The sequence below is a fragment of the Colobus angolensis genome, unplaced genomic scaffold (genome assembly GCF_000951035.1).
Source record: "Colobus angolensis palliatus isolate OR3802 unplaced genomic scaffold, Cang.pa_1.0 Scaffold311, whole genome shotgun sequence".
NCBI lineage: Eukaryota > Metazoa > Chordata > Mammalia > Primates > Cercopithecidae > Colobus > Colobus angolensis.
The window spans coordinates 1,796,857-1,814,445 of NW_012116389.1; the positions used below are offsets into that span (position 1 = coordinate 1,796,857).

Below are 17,589 nucleotides of genomic sequence, written 5' to 3' on the forward strand. Positions count from 1 at the left end.
AACAAAACAAAAAAACCAAAAAACAAAGAAATGGCAGAATGTAGTGCTGAAACTTCAAACCCTATAGGATGTGGTGACTTGAGGGTTCTTTGTTGGGACCAGAGGAAAGCTGAGAAACAGCTCAGTGCTGTTGTGTTTCGCACTGGCTTGGTAAACGGGAGTGTAAACACAGACGCTCTTCTGCGTTCGAGGGATGGGCCGTCAGGTGATGGAGAACAGGCTCAGGTTAAAGTTTTATTAGGCAGTCATTGAAAGGAAGACATTAAATGGAAAAAAGTTCTCCGAGAGACCTAGACTATCCCCAAGAATGCATCTGTGGCCTCCCAGGGCTTTGCCAAGTGCAGTCTCAGGACACCGCTTGGCATTCAGCCCTTGATAATTTCACTCCTCCCCCAGTTCCCAGCAAGCCCTGAGATGAACAGCAGACTTTTTGTTCCACTGTAATTTTTAGGCAAAACGGAATGCCCGTCACAAAGCCCCGTTCTCCCCTACAGCCAACCTAGAGGTATCACATTTTTGGGTGCGTCATTTTCTGTTTGGGGTGGCTTAACAAGATGAGCCGATAGGGTTCCCAGGCTGCCTGGAGTTACGTAACCCATTGTGCTTCCAGGGCAGCTCACAATCTTAGGATTTGCCCTAACAAGCAAACTCAGAAAACTGCTGAGGAAGGCACGGGAGGACGGCTGTGCGAGGTACTGCTGGGGCTGGGCTGTCATGGAGGCTCTCTCTGTTCTCTGAAGTGCCTTTGGAGTTTATGTCTGCACATGGCATTGGTTTTTCAATTCGGGCAGCCCGTCAGGGCTCAGCCTCTGCCAGGACTCTGCCAAGGCAAGCTCATTCGGACAAACTCCTGTGGTAAGTATGTTTGCCAGGTCTGTCTGCTGTCTGTTTTCTTTGTGGTATGGTTGGAAAGGAGAAAAGACCTCAGGAGAAGCTGTCTCTCTCTTGCTCTGTGCTGCTTGGAAGGTTGTTCATGGTCATGTGGTAGAGAAATTGCCGTGTTGAATGATAGGCAGAGCAAAGGGGCTTTAGAGACACAACCACTGCCCTCACCCCCCCCCACACATCTCCCGTTCCCAGGTCCCCTTGTCCCCTTGCCCAGGCTCAGTAGGTGCAAGTGATACTTGCAGGGCGTAAGCACAGGGCTGAGTTGAGTCCAGACTCCCTGGGCACTCCCACTCCCTTTCCCTTCACAGTTCTCTGCAGTGGGTCAACAGGGTTTCTAAGGCGTCCTCCGCCTCTCCAGCTGTGATTTCTCTAATCCTATGTCTTGTCTTTATCCTGGTTTCTTGGACGCTAACCTGGTATCTTGGGTCAGCAAGGAATTTTTCAGAAGGTGAAGGACAGAGTTAGACTGTCTCCCTCCCTCTCTCCCCTTTCCCTCTTCTTCCACCTTCTCTTTCTTTTTTGTCCTTTACTAAGTGCTTGGGCCTGGGACTTGGACCCACACCCCAGTGATGGAGGCTTACTAATCAGATCTGCTGTGGCTTGTCTCTTGCTGTGGGGCTGACACGTCTCACTTCCTCTAAGCTGGTCAGAGTCTGGTGGTTGATGACCCATCTGGTTTCTGTCCTGTCTACACGCTGCTTCCAGAGAGCTGTCTGAGCCAGAAAACAGTTAATTCCTGAGAGCAGTGAGCTCCTGTTCCATTCCAGTCAGTTTTAGGCTTTAAAACGTGTAAATCTTATTGAATAAGCCTAAAGACACTTTAAACATGCGTCTTACTGAGGCAATCGTATTGATTTTTGCGTGTTGAACCAGCATGCATCCAGGGCCAACTTTTTACTGGGGTTTATGTTAATTCCTGGGATCGGTGAGGACTGGTCCTGCCCTCAGAGCACAGAGGTGGGCCAGGGTATAAAGGAGAAGCTGTAAACCGAGTGAGAATTGCCTAGGACAAATCTGCTAACAGAAGCAGCCCTGCCTGGGAGGACTCTTCATCAAAGGGCCATGACCTAGAATTTGTTCCTTTTATTTATTTTATTTTACTGTTTTATTTTATCTCATTTTATTTTATTGTATGACTCACCGTGTTGCCCAGCCTGGTCTTAAATTCCTGGGCTCAAGTGATCCCCCTGACTCGGCCTCCCCAAGTGCTGGGATTACAGGCGTGAGCCACCATGCCTGAGCTGGGAGCTGTTCCTTTTCTGTCACTGATTTAAGCCATAAAACTTGATGTCTTATCCTCTGAAAACATGCTCAAATAAAACATTATGGAATTCTTACACATCTTATTAATTAAATTTAAGGCCTTGTCAATTTCTCTCTAGTATAATTTTTATAAGTGTTTTCTATTGAAAATTTATAATCTAAATGGGTCTTTTATTTGGCTATATTAATGAAACAGAAAAGAATGAACAGTGAAATAGCCCTTTTACAACAGAGTGAGAAAATGTAAATTACAATCTAGGGAATAACGCATATTTTCTAAATGTGTAATTTAGAAGTTTTCTCCTCTCAGTGGAATCTCCTTTATTTCACAGTTGATTTGTTTTTGCAAATGGAATGCAGAAAGGGGCCCTGTTATGCTGATTTCTAGAGAGAGCATTTGATCTTTGCAAAACCATGGAAACGTTCACCTCTGCCTTTTAAATACGCTATAAATGATTTGGGGGCCACCAGCTAATCTTCCTACCCTTCAGTTTCTTTATGACTAGGTGAGTAGGTAGAATTTTTATCACAAGGTTGCCTCAACCTTCCGAATAGCTGGGACTTCAGGCGTGCACCACTAATTTTTTGTATTTTTTGTATTTTTAGTAGAGACAGGATTTCGCCATGTTGCCGAGGCTGATCGCGAACTCCTGAGCTCAGGCCCACCTAGGCCTCCCAAAGTGTTAGGATTACAGGCATGAGCCACCACGCCTGGCCGAAACAAGCTTTTCATGTATATAATATATATAATGTATCAATCTTTGTTCACCGCAAACTGTTTTTGGAAGCTGGCAAATAATAAATTATAATAGAAAAAAATGGCAATTGTTGGCAGAGTGACCAGGTGTGGGCCTCGGCACCCTGTTCTTCCTGCTTAGCCAAGGGCTGTTGTGGGAACATTGACTGGGAGTGACTGAGAGGATTCAGGGTGCACCAATGCCAGGCTCAGGCTGAGCAGTTGGGTTGGCGTGTGAGTCTGGGACCCACGGCCCCAGGAGGAACTTTGGAGTCAGAAACTTCTCTGTTTTCACTGACCCCTGATCTCTCATAAACATTGAAAAACTTGAGCAAGTCAGGCTGAAACCATCAGGAGCTGAAACTTTATTTTACTTTTAGAGTCAGAGTCTTACTGTGTCACATAGGCTGGAATACAGTGGTGCCATGCAATCATGGTTTATTGCAATCTTGAATTCCTGGGCTCAAGTGATTCTCCCACCTCCATCTCCCAAGTAGCTGCAGCTACAGGCTGGAGCCACCATACCTGGCTTTTTTTTTTTTTTTTGTGGGTAGAGATGGGCTCTTGCTACCTTGACCAGGCTGGTCTTGAACTTCTGGCCTCAAGTGATCCTACCACCTTGGCTTCCCAAAGTGTTGGGATTATAGGTGTGAGCCCCAGTGCCCAGCAAAGGTATAACTTTATAACTAGATCTGGAAGAAATATAATTTTATGAATCCTGTTGTAGGTTTCTCCAGAGAAACAGAGCCAATAGGAGAAACATATATAGAGATTTATTACAGGGAATTGTGTTACTTGATGGTGGAGGCTGACAAGTCCAAGATGTGCAGTTGGCGAGCTGGAGCCCTGGGAGACCCAGTGGTATAGTTGTAGTCCAAGGGCTTGACAGGATTGAGGCCCAGGAACTGGTGTTCCAGTCCTGAAGACCCTGGGGGTGGGTCCGCCTCTTTGCTCTGTTCAGACCCCAGCTGATTGGATGAGGTCCACTTCACTCACAGTAAGGAGGCATCTGTTTTACTCAGCCTGCTCATTCATGCTCATCTCACCCGGAAACACTACCACAGACACATTTAGAATCATTCTTGACCAAATTTCTGGCCACCCCATGGCGCAGTCAAGGAGACACATACTATACAGTTAGCCTTCACAGATCCTAATAGTGGCTGCCATTTACTGAGGAGGAGCTCTGTGCCTGGCAGGTTTCCAGGTGGGTCTCCTGGAACCCATGTTGTCCTCAGCACAGCTCTGAGGTGGGTGCTGTTACCACCCCCACCTCTGAGGAGGCGCAGAGTAGGCAGCTTAACCTCTTGTATAAAATAGGAATCCCTGAGGTTTAGACCCGGCAGCATTATTTTCTGACCCCTTCTTCATTTTTTTTCTTTTGTATTAATTTCATTTACTGGTAAATGGGGTTTTAAATTATGAAAATAATAACACAGGCAGGTGGTAAAACTTGAAAGTGTACCAAAATACAGTCAATGCAGAGCAGTTCTCACTCCACCATCAGTGCAGTTTAATGGGCAAAAAATTCATTCCAAGAAGTTTTTATGCACATACTCATTTTCTAAAAAACACGGATGGGACCATATCCTATTCCTTGATCTGCATTTTAAGACGATTAACCATATTATTTAAAATGAATTCGCATGGTATTACCTTATTCTTTAAAATAGTGACATAATATCCCATTGTTTGGCTGTAGCATCATCATCATCATCATCATCATCATCATCATCATCATCATCATCAGTCAGTTAATTAAACCAGGCTGTGGTCTGAATGTTTGTCTCCCCAAAATATGTATGTTGAAACCGAATCAGCAGTGCAGTGGTATTAGGAGGTGGAGCCTCTGGGAGGTGGTTAGGTCACAGGGGCAGAGCCCTGATGAGTGGATTAGTGTCCTTATAAAAGAGGTTTTGGAGAGCTAGCTAGCCTGTTCTACCCTGTGAGGACAGAGTGAGGCGCCATCAGTGAACCAGGAACCAAGCCCTTAGCGGATGTCTGCTGGCGCCTTTATCTTGGACTTGGCAGTCCTCAAAGCTGGGAGAAATAAATGTTTATTGTTTACAAGCCACCAGTTTATGGTATTTTGCTCTAGCAACCCGAACAGGCTAGGAAAACCCAGGAGTTCTCAGTCCTGGAAAACCCAATATTTCTTTTTAGAAGAAGCATTTTGTAATTCCTTTTTTTATTACCCTTAAATGAAATTCATAGATAATGAATCCTCTTAAAAACATAATTCTATTTTTATTTCTATCTTTTTTTGAGATGGAATCTTGCTCTGTTGCCCAGGCTGGAGTACGGTAGTGTGATCTCAGTTCACTGCAACCTCTGCCTCCCGGGTTCAAGTGATTCTCCTGCCTCAGCCTCCCAAGTAGCTGGGATTCTAGGCATGTGCCACTACACCCGGCTAATTTTTTGTGTGTTTTTAGTAGAGACAGGGTTTTGCCATGTTGGCCAGGCTGGTCTCGAACTCCTGTCCTCAAGTGATACGCCTGCCTCAACCTCCCAAAGTGCTGGGATTACAGACGTGAGCCACCGCGCCTGGCCAAACACATAATTTTAAAAGAATCAGCGTTATACTTTACCATACGATAAAGGAGAAGCTGAAGAAAAATGACAGAGCCTGTATTTCAAATGTCACTGAGGGGACGTAGCCTCATTAGGACACGTAATGAGCAGTTAGGCCCTGCTCCCTGCAGGTAGAATTGCTGTGAAGGGGGCAGCCACAAAGGCAGTGAAGCATGCTGACTACTCAAGGGTCCAAGACAGAACCACTGCAGCAGCCCCCTATTGATGGGTACTGTAAGTTGTTTTCAGTTCTTGCATTTTAAGTGGTGCCTCAAGCGCCATTCCTACTCACCCTTAGGAGCATTGGCTTAAAAAGTGTGCAACAGGAAAAATGCATACAGTTTAAAGAATACACTTTGAGGTTTTCCACCTTCATCACATTCCCAGCCCTCTGCCTTTCCTCCCAAGGGAATGACTTGCTTGTGTATTTTTCCAAAAATGTCCTGTGCTTGCGTTTGTATGATATGTATGTCCCCTCCCCTGCTTTGAAAGCTTTCTACACATAGGAACATATACTAAACGTATTGGTGCCTTTTCTCCTCAGTAATCTGAGCATCCATCCATCATATTCTTTTTGCTGGCTGCCTATTTTTCGTTGTCTATAAATCCCATGATTGATTTAATTAATTCCCTATTGTAAGACATGTAGATTGTTTCCAGTATTTTACAAATACCACTGGCTAGGGGATAGCCATGTTCCCACATATTTAAACAAACAAGTGATGAATGTACTTGTGCAAATTCCTAGGCTGGAGACTGTAATTTGATGGAGCGAGTCATAGAGGTTGTGTGGTATGTGTTGTTCAGACGATGTGGGAGAGTGTGTGGGCGCCCATTGTCTGCACCCCCGGTATGAGCACATTTGCTCTTTGCCGGCTGAGGTGTATAAACGGCAGCAGCCCCTGATCTTGATTTACATTCCTCAGTGTGTGGAAGCCGAGCGTTTTCGGTATTTCCTGGAGAAATTTTTGTTGTCTTTTCTGTGATCTGAGATAAATGCTTAAGTTTCTACTTTTAGCTCATGGAGTGATTGCCTCCAAAATTCTAATTACTATTTATATCCTATTTATATACTTTCCTTTCCATCCCTCATGTAGCACGTCACTGCCTGGTAGGCTTGGATTTTGAACACCACGCGGCACCTACTGGGCGTACATGAACCTTATATCAGGCACTCACCACATAGTTTATGATTTGAGTTTTTAAATTTCCCAGACATATGTCTTAGAAAATGGACCAATCACATACTGATAGGTGGTCCATCAGAATGTGCTCTGGGAAGGGCTGCGGAGGTCTCACCTTTTAAACTGCTGTGATATTGGCAACTATGTCAACACCAGGGTCCAGTGGTGTTTCTATTTCCAGAGGAGTATCTTGGAGGACCTTTATTTTAAGTTTTCCTTTCCTCCCTTCTTTTCCTTTTTCTTCTTCTCACCCTCTTCTCTCCCCCATCTCTCCTTCCCACTTTCTGTTTCCTCTCCCCCCTTTCCCCCCATATCTCTCCTTCCCCTTGCTCCCTCTTTCCTTCTTCTCTTCCTCCATCCCCACTCCCCTCCTTTCTCTGCTTCTAAGCTCCTCCTCTTCCTTGCAGAAACAATGGCTTTCTGTTTTTTCTTTTTAATATTTATACAACTGAGGTAGATCTAGTTTGGTGACGCCTTTGGAAGCTTTGCAGCATTCAGTAGAGCTTCTTAGGTACAGGCAGCAGGCAGGTCACAGGCCGTACTGGGTTAATGTTCTTTGGTGCTTTTCCAGCACATGGAGGAAGGGAAGTTGGGCCTGTGGTCAAGTGGCCCTTTCCCAGTTGAGTCTGCAGGTCATGAGTGTGCAGTAAGTCTTTTGAATTATTAGCTGGAATTAAATGAGAAGGAAGAGGTGAGGATATCAATAACGTGAAGCGGGAAGGCTGAAGACTGTGAGTTCTGTGGAGGGAACCTGACCTGCGGGAGAGAGGGAGGAGAGAGAGAACACAGAGCTCCAGCCAGCTCACCCTTTGGAGTGACTGGAAGCTGCCTAGAAGGTGGTTTTGCCCTAATTTACAAATTTACTGCTCTATTGAGGCCTTATGTGGTCCAGGCTCACTTCCTACTCTGCTACCCTCTATCACGGTGTTGGAAAAGAAGGAGCACCTAGCAGGGTGGGCCTTTTGAGCATGGGAGTCCATGGTGTACCCCTTGGAGCCCAGCTGCAGGGAGGGCAAGGTGGACAGGTGGTTTCATCCAGGATTGGGTTTTGCTGTATGGGTGCCGTGAAAGTCCCACGGGAGTGAGGGAGGCTGAGCCTTAGGCACCAGTGTTGCTGGAGCAAAGGGCTGGGGGATTCCAGCTGGATGGGAAGGGGGCGGTAGAGGCCATGCAGAGGGATCGAGGGTCTGGGGGTCTCCAGATGGAATAGCAGGGATAACTGAGGGAGAGCTGTGAGGGCGGGGGTTGCAGTCAGGGAGGGGGCATCTGAATTCTAGATTTCAGAGGTGGTCCGGGTGTGGCTGGCAGAAGTGGCATGTGAAAGGAGGACCATGGAGGTCCCAGACTTGAGAGCTGGGCAGTCAGCTGGTGTCAGGTGTGGGGGTGGCAGCGGCAGCCTGGATGAGTGGCTGCACTCGGTGGAGAGGACGGCTGCCAACCTCTACCGGGGCGGAGTTGCTGATGGGTGGACGAGTGGGCATAGGCAGGGGGTGACCCAGCTGATGGCCTGAGTCTCAAGTGAGCAAGGATTTTTAAAGGCAGATGGGAGAAAATGAGGGGGAAGTGGCCTAAGGAGCCAGAGGATGCCAGCACCAACTCCAGACGTGAGTGCGCCAGCTCAGAGCAAGACCCTAATCTTGACCTTCCAGGGGGTTTAAACCCTAGTTTGATTTTGACCTAGATGATGGTACATTTGCGTGGTACAAACTGAACCTTCTTAGTGGGAGAGATGGAAATGGTTGGAAAGACGATGTTGAGCTAAGCCTGTGGTCAGGGCCCCTCCTTCATACCCCAGCCATGCAGAGAGGGAGAGCCATGCTGAGGGACCCTGATGTTCTTCTCTTAGTAGGAATTCTGTTCTCTTTCCCAAACCAACATGTTCGGTTTCATCTTATCTGATAAATATAATTATGCTCTTTTGTTCAGCTTTGAAAAATTCTGACGGTAGACCATTCAGGTGGTCATACCTGCAGATTTGAACTCATTGTCCAGTGCTATTTTAGCTGTCCCTATTTATGTGAGTAGAAATGAGAAGGGGCAAAGCTGACTTTGTGACAGGGCCTGGAAGTTTTCTGTGCCCAGCCTCTCTTCCTTTGCCTTTAATGTGAGTTCAGGCTGCCTGGGATGTGTGGTAGAATGGGCCTGTCTAGGTGAGGATAAACCACCACCTAGTGGGCCAGAGACACACTAGCAACAGAAGCCAGGAGCTTTCACTGGGTTTTGCAACTTTTGGAATGGATTGAAGGAAATGGGAGTTAATTGTAGGAAGAGACTGCCAGGGTTAAGGCCAGTGGCTCACACCTGTAATTCCAGCACTTTGGGAGGCCGAGGCAGGAGAACCACTTGAGCCAAGGAGTTTGAAGCCAGCCTAGGCAACATAGTGAGACCCCCATCTCTACAAAAAATATAAAGATTAGCCGGTGTGGTGGTGCATGCCCTGTAGTCCCAGCTACTTGGGAGGCTGAGGTGGGAGGATCACTTGAGCCCAGGATGTAGAGGCTGCAGTGCACCATGATTGTGCCACTGCACTCCAGCCTGGATGACAGAGCAAGAGACCTTGTCTTTCTTAAAAAAATAAATGGTGACAGGTGAGACAGGCAACTTTAATTGTGTAGAAGAAAAGAAATCTTCTCTCAGCTCATCTTTTCTCCTGCCTTGTTCCATCTGCCTTTATTCTCTTCCCATCCACTCTGTTTACTGGAACTAATTCTAGAAGTAGTTTTTGTGAGGGATGGTGTCATTATAGTCAAGCGTGGCCGTGTTTTTCTTGCTTAGACTCATGTAAGGAGATTCTGATGGGGGTGTAATTTCAGTCCCATGTGGTGAACTTTATTCGAGCTGTCAGTGATTGTACTTTACAAGACTCTATTTATTTATTTATTTTGAGACAGAATTTTGTTGTTCTTGCCCAGGCTGGAGTGCAATGGCACAGTCTTGGCTCACTGCAACCTCTGTATAGTGGGTTCAAGTGATTCTCCTGCCTCAGCCTTCCAAGTAGCTGGGACTACAGGCATGTGCCACCACACCTGGCTAATTTTTTTGTATTTTTAGTAGAGACGGGGTTTCACCTTATTGGCCAGGCTGGTCTTGAACTCCTGACTTCAGGTGATCCACCCCATCATAGCCTCCTAAAGTGCAGGGATTACAGGTGTGAGCCACCGTGCCTGGCCAACTTCACAGGACTTTAAATTAGCTGTGCATTAGTCAGTTGTTGCTGTAGGAGTGCTAACAGCCTCCAAATCCTAGTGGTTCCTACATTTATTTCTTGCTCACAGACATGGGTCACCTGAGGATTGGCTTTGTTTGTCTCTTGTTTGGAGATTTGGGCCACAAAGTTGGGACCTACCTAGGGACGTGTTCTCCTCTGGGCAGAAGCCAAGAGCTCAGGAGGACAGACCCAACCACGCCACACAGGCCTGCTTAGAGCCTCCCACTGGACATGGAGTTATGTCGGCCACAACGAGTCATGTGGCCCAGCCCGAAGTCACAGAGTTGTAAAATATTTTGCCCATATTGGGCAAATAGTGAACCATAGCAAGGGTGATTCGGGAAAGATGCAGGAAGAATTGTGGACAAAGTGAACAGCTTAGACTTTAGAATATTCTTAGGTGACAGGAGTGGCACTGAATGGCCGAAGTACACTGGTGGCCTTCATGAAAGCCTTGTGGTGCCAGTCACCTCTGAATTATTGGCTTCTTCTATTAGCCCTGCTTGAGGAGGGGAAGGACATGACTCTTATGGCCTCGAGCAGAAGTTGGCAAACTCCTGTAAAGGGCCAGGGAATTTTAGGTTTGCAGGTCAGAACGTCTCTGTCCCAACTGCTTGTCTCTGCTGTTGCGGCACATGAAGCAGCCATAGACACTCCCAGGAGGAATGGATGTAGCTGTGTTTCAGTAACACTTTTCTTTATAAAAATAGCAGGGGGCTGGGTTTCCCCTTGAGCCATAGTTTGCACACTCCTGGCCTAGACCTTCAAGGAATGACCTCTATCATGACACCAACTTAATGGTAAGAGAGAACCACCTCTTTTTAGTTGGGAAGCCAAATAGCATTCAAAGAGCTGTTGGTGAGTCCAGCAATCCTCCACCTATTTACTCAGCATTGTTAAGCTGTAAACAGTCGTTTCATGTCATTGAAAATCTAGGTAACCAAAGCTTATTGTTCTTAAGTATGAAATGTCATGTATTTATTTATCTTTTTTTTGAGATGGAGTCTCTCTGTCACCTAGGCTACAGTGCTCACTGCAACTTCCACCTCCCAGGTTCAAGCGATTCTCCTGCCTCAACCTCCCAAGTAGCTGGGATTACAGGCACACGCCGTCACACCCGGCTAATTTTTGTATTTTTAGTAGAGACAGGGTTTCGTCATGTTGGCCAGGCTGGTCTCGATCTCCTGACCTCCAGTAATCCGCCTGCCTTGGCCTCCCAAGGTGTTGGGATTACAGGTGTGAACCACCGCGCCCAGCCAAAATCTCATTTTACCTGTCTTAACCTATCTTCAGAAGAAATGTCTGTTAAAGTATTAGAAGCTCCTTTTACCTTGGGCTTTCCAGACAGTTGATGTGGAAGACAATTTAGTCTTTCTCATGGATTCAGAGTTATCTTTTGTGGTATCTTCTGTTTTCCAGAGATTTGCTGATGTGTTAGGGGTACTGATACAGGATATTTTGCTCATTAGCCCAGCAAGGTCCAGGTTCTTGTCTCATGACCAGGGAGAAGTAGGCCCACAGACACTCAAAGAGAAGGATCCTGAAAGCAGGTTGCTGCTTCTCCCTTCACAGTTGAATACAAGGGCTTCTCCATCTGCTGATGGGGCTGTGTTCCCTATTTGTATAAGGTATGAGTTTCTGGCGACTCTACCCTGACCTTCCAGTATGCATGCGGGCCGCTTGTCTGAGCCATCCACCTTGATTTATTTCCCTTACTACGCATGTGTTAAGGGACTGAATTTTTCACTGCTGGCATGTTTAGGCAAGCCCCCTGTGCACAATGACCCTGGCAGGTGGGAAGTTCTCCAGGGACCCTCCTGTATCTGCCTCGGAGAGTGTTCTGCTTCCTGCCTCTGTCAGTGTGTGTGCTCAGCAGCCCTCCTTTCATTTTTTTTTTTTTTTTTTTAGACGGAGTCTCGCTCTGTCGCCCGGGCTGGAGTGCAGTGGCCGGATCTCAGCTCACTGCAAGCTCCGCCTCCCAGGTTTACGCCATTCTCCTGCCTCAGCCTCCCGAGTAGCTGGGACTACAGGCGCCCGCCACCTCGCCCGGCTAGTTTTTTGTATTTTTTAGTAGAGACGGGGTTTCGTCGTGTTAGCCAGGATGGTCTCAATCTCCTGACCTCGTGATCCGCCCGTCTCGGCCTCCCAAAGTGCTGGGATTACAGGCTTGAGCCACCGCGCCCGGCCCAGCCCTCCTTTCATATTCCTTGTGGTTATATTTTTTTCCCGTAACAGCTTCATTGAGATAGAATTCATGCTTCATACAGTTCATCCATCTAAAGTGTATAATTCAGTGGTTTTTAGTATGTTCATGGGGTTGTGCAATCATCACCAGTTCAGTTGGTGAATCTGTTCAATTTCAGAACATTTTCATCCACTCCCAAAAATTTCCTTTCCCTTTAACTGTCATCCCTCATCCCTCAGTCTCCTTGCGTCTCCCACAGTGTGATTGCATTCTTTTTTTTTTTTTGAGATGAAGTCTGCTCCTGTCCCCCAGGCTGAAGTGCAGTGGCGTGATCTTGGCTGACTGCAATCTCTGCCTCCCAGGTTCAGGAGATTCTCCTGCCTCAGCCTCCTGAGTAGTTGGGATTACAGGCATGCGCCACCATGCTCAGCTAATTTTTGTATTTTTTTTTTCTTAGTAGAGATGGGGTTTTGCTGGGTTGGCCAGGCTGGTCTCAAACTCCTGACCTCAAGTGATCTGCCTGCCTCAGCCTCCCAAAGTCCTGGGATTACAAGCGTGAGCCACTGTGCCTGGCCATGCATTCTTAATAAGCTTTCAAAACTCTCTTGATTTCTGCTGTCATTGTTCCTGATTCTGACAGGCTTGCCCCTAACCTTGGAGAGAGGTGGTGGGGGATCCTTCTTGAGTGGTCATCATGGCTATTCGAGTGTACACTTAACAGACATTTTATGGCTGAGCTCGCCGTAAATGTCTGTGATCCCAGCGCTTTGGGAGGCTGAGGTGGGAGGATCACTTGAGCTCAAGAGTTTGAGACCAGCCTGGGCAACATAGTGAGACCTCTTCTTTATTTAGAAATAAAAAATAAAAATATAATAATAACAAAATAGACACTTTATGTGCACTGGAGTCTTGTGTATAGTGACTCTATCACCTGAATAATTACTGTTTAAAGTTATAATGTTGCATTTATTTATTTGTATTCTGCTTTGTAGGTTGCCCTTTGGAATTTTCCACATTTTGAATTTATGTTTGTGTTCATTGGAAAATTGGTTCAAGTAAATGTGGAATCATTTTACTGTCAGGGTTTATTTGTTTTCCTTAACTGCATATTGTCAGACTAATATTTTTTGGATGAGTTTGAAATCTTTTAATATCCAGATGATCTCATTTAATGTTTTGAAAAAGTAACCATTGTTCATTTTTAAGCAGAATTTCCTGTTCAGGAAATAATGTAGATTAACAATAATACAGATGAATGCATTGAATGGTAGAAGCACAGTTGGCATTGTGATTTCATAAGATTTTGTACTATTAATAAAATAAGTTTTCCTAATGTGGCACTTAACTTTTCCAGAATTTACCCCTTGATTGCTAACTGACTTCGCTTGTACCCTAGTTAGAGCCACCTTTGAAGGGGAACACAGGACAGGCAGGACAAGGGAAGGGATGTGGGCCTTGAACTCTGGAAGCTGCTCAGGCTACCTTGAAAGCCTTAGAGAGTCTAATCATAAATATTGGGTAAAAATGTTTTTGGACAACAGAAAGCAAGTCTAAGAAATTAATTATTTGGGCCTGGCTCAGTGGCTCACGCCTATAATCCCAGCACTTTGGGAGGCCGAGGTGGGCAGATCATGAGGTTCAGGAGATTGAGATAATCCTGGCCAACACGATGAAACCCCATCTCTACTAAAATACAAAAATTAGCCTGGTGTGGTGGTGCGCGCCTGTAGTCCCAGCTACTTGGGAGGCTGAGGCAGGGGAATCGCTGGAACCTGGGAGGCAGAGGTTGCAGTGAGCCGAGATCACGTCACTGCACTCCAGCCTGGCGACAGACAAAGCAAGACTCCATTTCAAAAAAAAAAAAAAGAAATTAATTATTTAAAAACAGGAAATTTCATCTGAACTCCCAGATTAGAACAGTAAAACCCGAGGTTGGAGGGAGATGGGTGAGATTAAGTGCAAATAGATTATTCTGTTTTTGCTGTGAATAATTAGGAAAATATAGGTTAACCTCTTAGCCTGTAACCTTTTGGCCTGTTAACCTCTTAGCCTGTACAGATAGTACAGGCTATCTTTAAAGGTAACTATATCAGTAAGGATTAAGTTTGGCTATATAGAACAGTGGCTTCACATTATAGGATTTATTTTTCTCTGAAATATAAGAAGTTCAGAGGGAGACTGCGCAGGACTGGTGCAGCCCTGCTGTCCCCAGGGTCCCATGCTCTTCCTGTCCTTCAGTTCTACCATACTAGATGTGGTTTCCATCCTTAAGGTCACCTCACATCTAAGAAGGCTGCTGAAGCATCAGCCATCATGTCCGAATTCCAGGATGTAGGGAAGGCAGCCTTTGAGAAAGGCTTACACACCACTGCTTTTATCTCACTGGCCAACACTTAGCCTTGTAGTCTCATTTTGCTGCAGGGGAGGCTAAGAAATGTGGTTTTTCCTTAGGGCCCAGAGCTTTGATACTAAGAAGAGTGTGGATAGCGGATGGCCACTAGTAGTGTCTACCATGCCTCCTTGACCATAATTTAAAATATGATGCATGCTGAGGGCAGTGGCTCAAGCCTGTAATCCCAGCACTTTGGGAGGCCAAGCGAAGTGGATCCTTTGAGCTAGGAGTTCAAGACCAGCCTGGGCAAGATGGGGAAACCCCATGTTTACTACAAATACAAAAAATTAGCCAAGTGTGGTGCTGCCTGCCTGTAGTCCTAGCTACTTGGGAAGCTGAGATGGGAAAATCACCTGAGCCCAGGAAGTTGAGGCTGCAGTGAACTGTGATCGTACCACTGCACTCCAGCGTGGGTGACAGGAGTGAGACCCTGCCTTTAAAAAAAAAAAAAAAAAAAAAAAAAAGATTCGAACATTCAACATTAGCATTCCTGAACCTTTCACATAATACCCTGACAGGAAAACAATGGTATTTGCATAGCATGATGGGTAAATGGTAGAAGTAGTTCTTAGCTGATGGTCACCCCAGACACTGCCTGGCACCCTCCATTCCCAGCACTGCTTGTGGAAGCTCTCTTCTAAATCACTAGAAGAAAAAAGAATCTGGTAGCACATACTCTGCAAAAGACAATGCAAAAGACAGCAAAGTGATAAAACCTCCCGATGTTGAACCACCAAGAGGCATGACAGTAGTAAGATGAGTCTTACCCAATTTGACCATAATGCTCCTGTTTGAAGGCGAAGTTTCAGAATGTGTCAAAAACTGAAGCTTTATCTATGTGCTTTGCTTAAGAAATTCTCAAAGTATGCAAAAGACCGGAAGTTGGGCTAGGAGAAAATTTAGAGAAAGAAGAGTTATAAGGAGAGATTATTTAATCAGTGAGGTCAGGATCTTTGGTGCCAGAGGCAGGTGTGGGTGGTGGTTAGGATTGTGACCTCCGAGTTCAGGCTCTGTTAGAAAACCAGGTCACTGTTTACAAGCTGTGTGATGTGGGTCTAGGTATTCAACTTCTCAGTGCTTTAGTGTATTCATTCTTCTGTCAAATGGGAATAAATGTTAGGACTGTTAGGAGGATTAAATGAGTTAATGGATGTAAATGCTTGTAAGTGTTTATGGTAGCACTCCATAAATGTTTACTATTATTACTAATGTGTTTGTTATCATTATAAGAAAGTGCGGCTGGATCCCTACATAACTCCATCAAACCCAGTAAAATCCAGATGGTTCAAAAGGTGATTGAAAGATGTAATGTTGGCTGCTACCCTGCGCACACTGCCTGTGAATTAGCCCTGCTCAGCAATAGCAGTTAAAAAAAAAATAGTAAGAAAGAAAAGATATAATGTTAAAAATTCAACTGTAAAAGTGCTAGAGGAAAATATTACTGGATATTTTGCTAATCTTGAGATGATAAAGGCCATCCTAAGCATGGTGTAAAGGCTAGAACTGTAAAGACAATGACTGATTGCTTTGAGTGTGCAAAATTAAACTTTATACAGGCATTCTTACTGTAACTATATATTTGTTCCTGACAACCTTGTGTGTGTTGCAAAATTGGACACTAAAAATACCAGGAGTCATGCAACTGTGTAACCAGAACACTTATACAAACTGTCCATGTGGGGATAACTTGAATAGCCCAGACAGGCAGTTCCCAGCTGTGGCTGGAGCCACACAAACAATAGAGGGAAAGGCCATGGGGTGTGTGTGTGTGTGTGTGTGTGTGTGTGTGTGCGCGTGTGTGTTGGGGGGTGAGGGTTGGTAGATCTGGGCTTCTGGGGCTTCTGCTAAGGTGGGCACAGGAGAAAGTACAGCCCTCTGCAAGGTGAGAGCCATGCAAGGCTGGGGTGCTCCTCTCTGGGGGTGGAGTCCTACATACGGAGCTTTTTAAGTTCCTATGAAGTAGTCCTGAAAGTGTTCTTCCTGCCTTTGCAGCATAAGAACTGAAGGGCTTTTTCCTGTTGAGGGTTGTAAACATTCTCACTATTCTGACTTCCCTTGCCCAATTGAGCTGCATGTGTTGAATTTTGTTGTCCTGGCTCAGCCCTTCGCCTTTTGTAGGTGGGGTGTGAGCTTTGCCATTTGACAGACACACTTTTTGTGGCCCAGGAAGGAGTCGAGGAGTAGAAGACAGAAAAGCAAGTCTTGCCTTGTGCATTTTTGTGACCAGGAGGAAGACATCATTTTGGCGAAAGCCCCAGGTCTCCCACAGGTGTTCAGTGAAGGTCCTGGCCGCTCTGCTCTGTGTTTGTGAAGGTTGATTTTCCCAGTGCAGGGCACTGCAGATGCTTGTGAAGAATCAGATTGGCTGCTCATTCCATTCTGCAGCATTTATTGAGTGTCTGCTCTGGCCCTGAGTAGACCCTGTCCTTGCCCTCTTGGAGCTGTGTATTCCGATGACAGAGACTGTTGGTAATCAATCACTTAATCAGTGACTACAAATTGTGATCAGTGGAAAATGCCAGGTGCCAAGGGGGTAACTTAGCCCACCTATCTAGGGAGGTGGCCCTGAAGAAGTCACTCCATCTGAGATCAGAGGGCAAAGGGGGTGGTTGGCAGGGAAGGGAAAGGTGTTCCAGACAGAAGGCCCAGAAGCAGCTGTGAACTCAGAAAATCTGAGACAGTGAAAAAAAGATTTGACCTAACTGACTCCATCTTGCTCTCATCCTCCAAGCTCTCCTTATTCATTCCTGGACACAGGTCAAACTAACTTTAGGAGGGACTTACAGTTTAGCTTTGAAACAAAGAGGATACCAGTCCTTTCCCAAAACAAACCTCCTTATTGTCCGTGGGCTAGACTACCTAAAGCCACAGGATTAGAAGTTATGATAATCTTTTTTTTTGAGATGGAATCTTGCTCTGTCGCCCAGACTGGAGTGCAGTGGTACGATCTCGGCTCACTGCAAGCTCCGCCTACCGGGTTCACGCCATTCTCCTGTCTCAGCCTCCTGAGTAGCTGGAACTACAGGCGCCCACTACCACACCAGGCTAATTTTTTGTATGTTTAGTGGAGGCGGGGTTTCACCATGTTAGCCAGGATGGTCTTGATCTCCTGAGCTTATGATCCGCCCGCCTCGGCCTCCCAAAGTGCTGGGATTACAGGCT

The 17,589-nt window shown here is 45.9% G+C and overlaps 1 protein-coding gene across 2 annotated transcripts in view; it reads left to right on the forward strand.

Annotated features, from left to right (window-relative positions):
- Positions 1-380: 380 nt before the first annotated feature.
- Positions 381-17,589, forward strand: part of TRAK1 (trafficking protein, kinesin binding 1) — a 133,632-nt gene continuing 116,423 nt past the window's right edge. The window contains exons 1-2 of one of the 2 annotated variants that reach the window (XM_011950938.1): positions 501-505; positions 741-855. In XM_011950938.1, coding sequence (XP_011806328.1) covers positions 765-855 — 91 coding nt within the window. In that variant the 5' untranslated portion in view covers positions 501-505; positions 741-764. Of the gene's footprint in view, positions 856-17,589 lie in introns of both variants that reach the window. The other variant, XM_011950937.1, reaches the window with a different exon arrangement.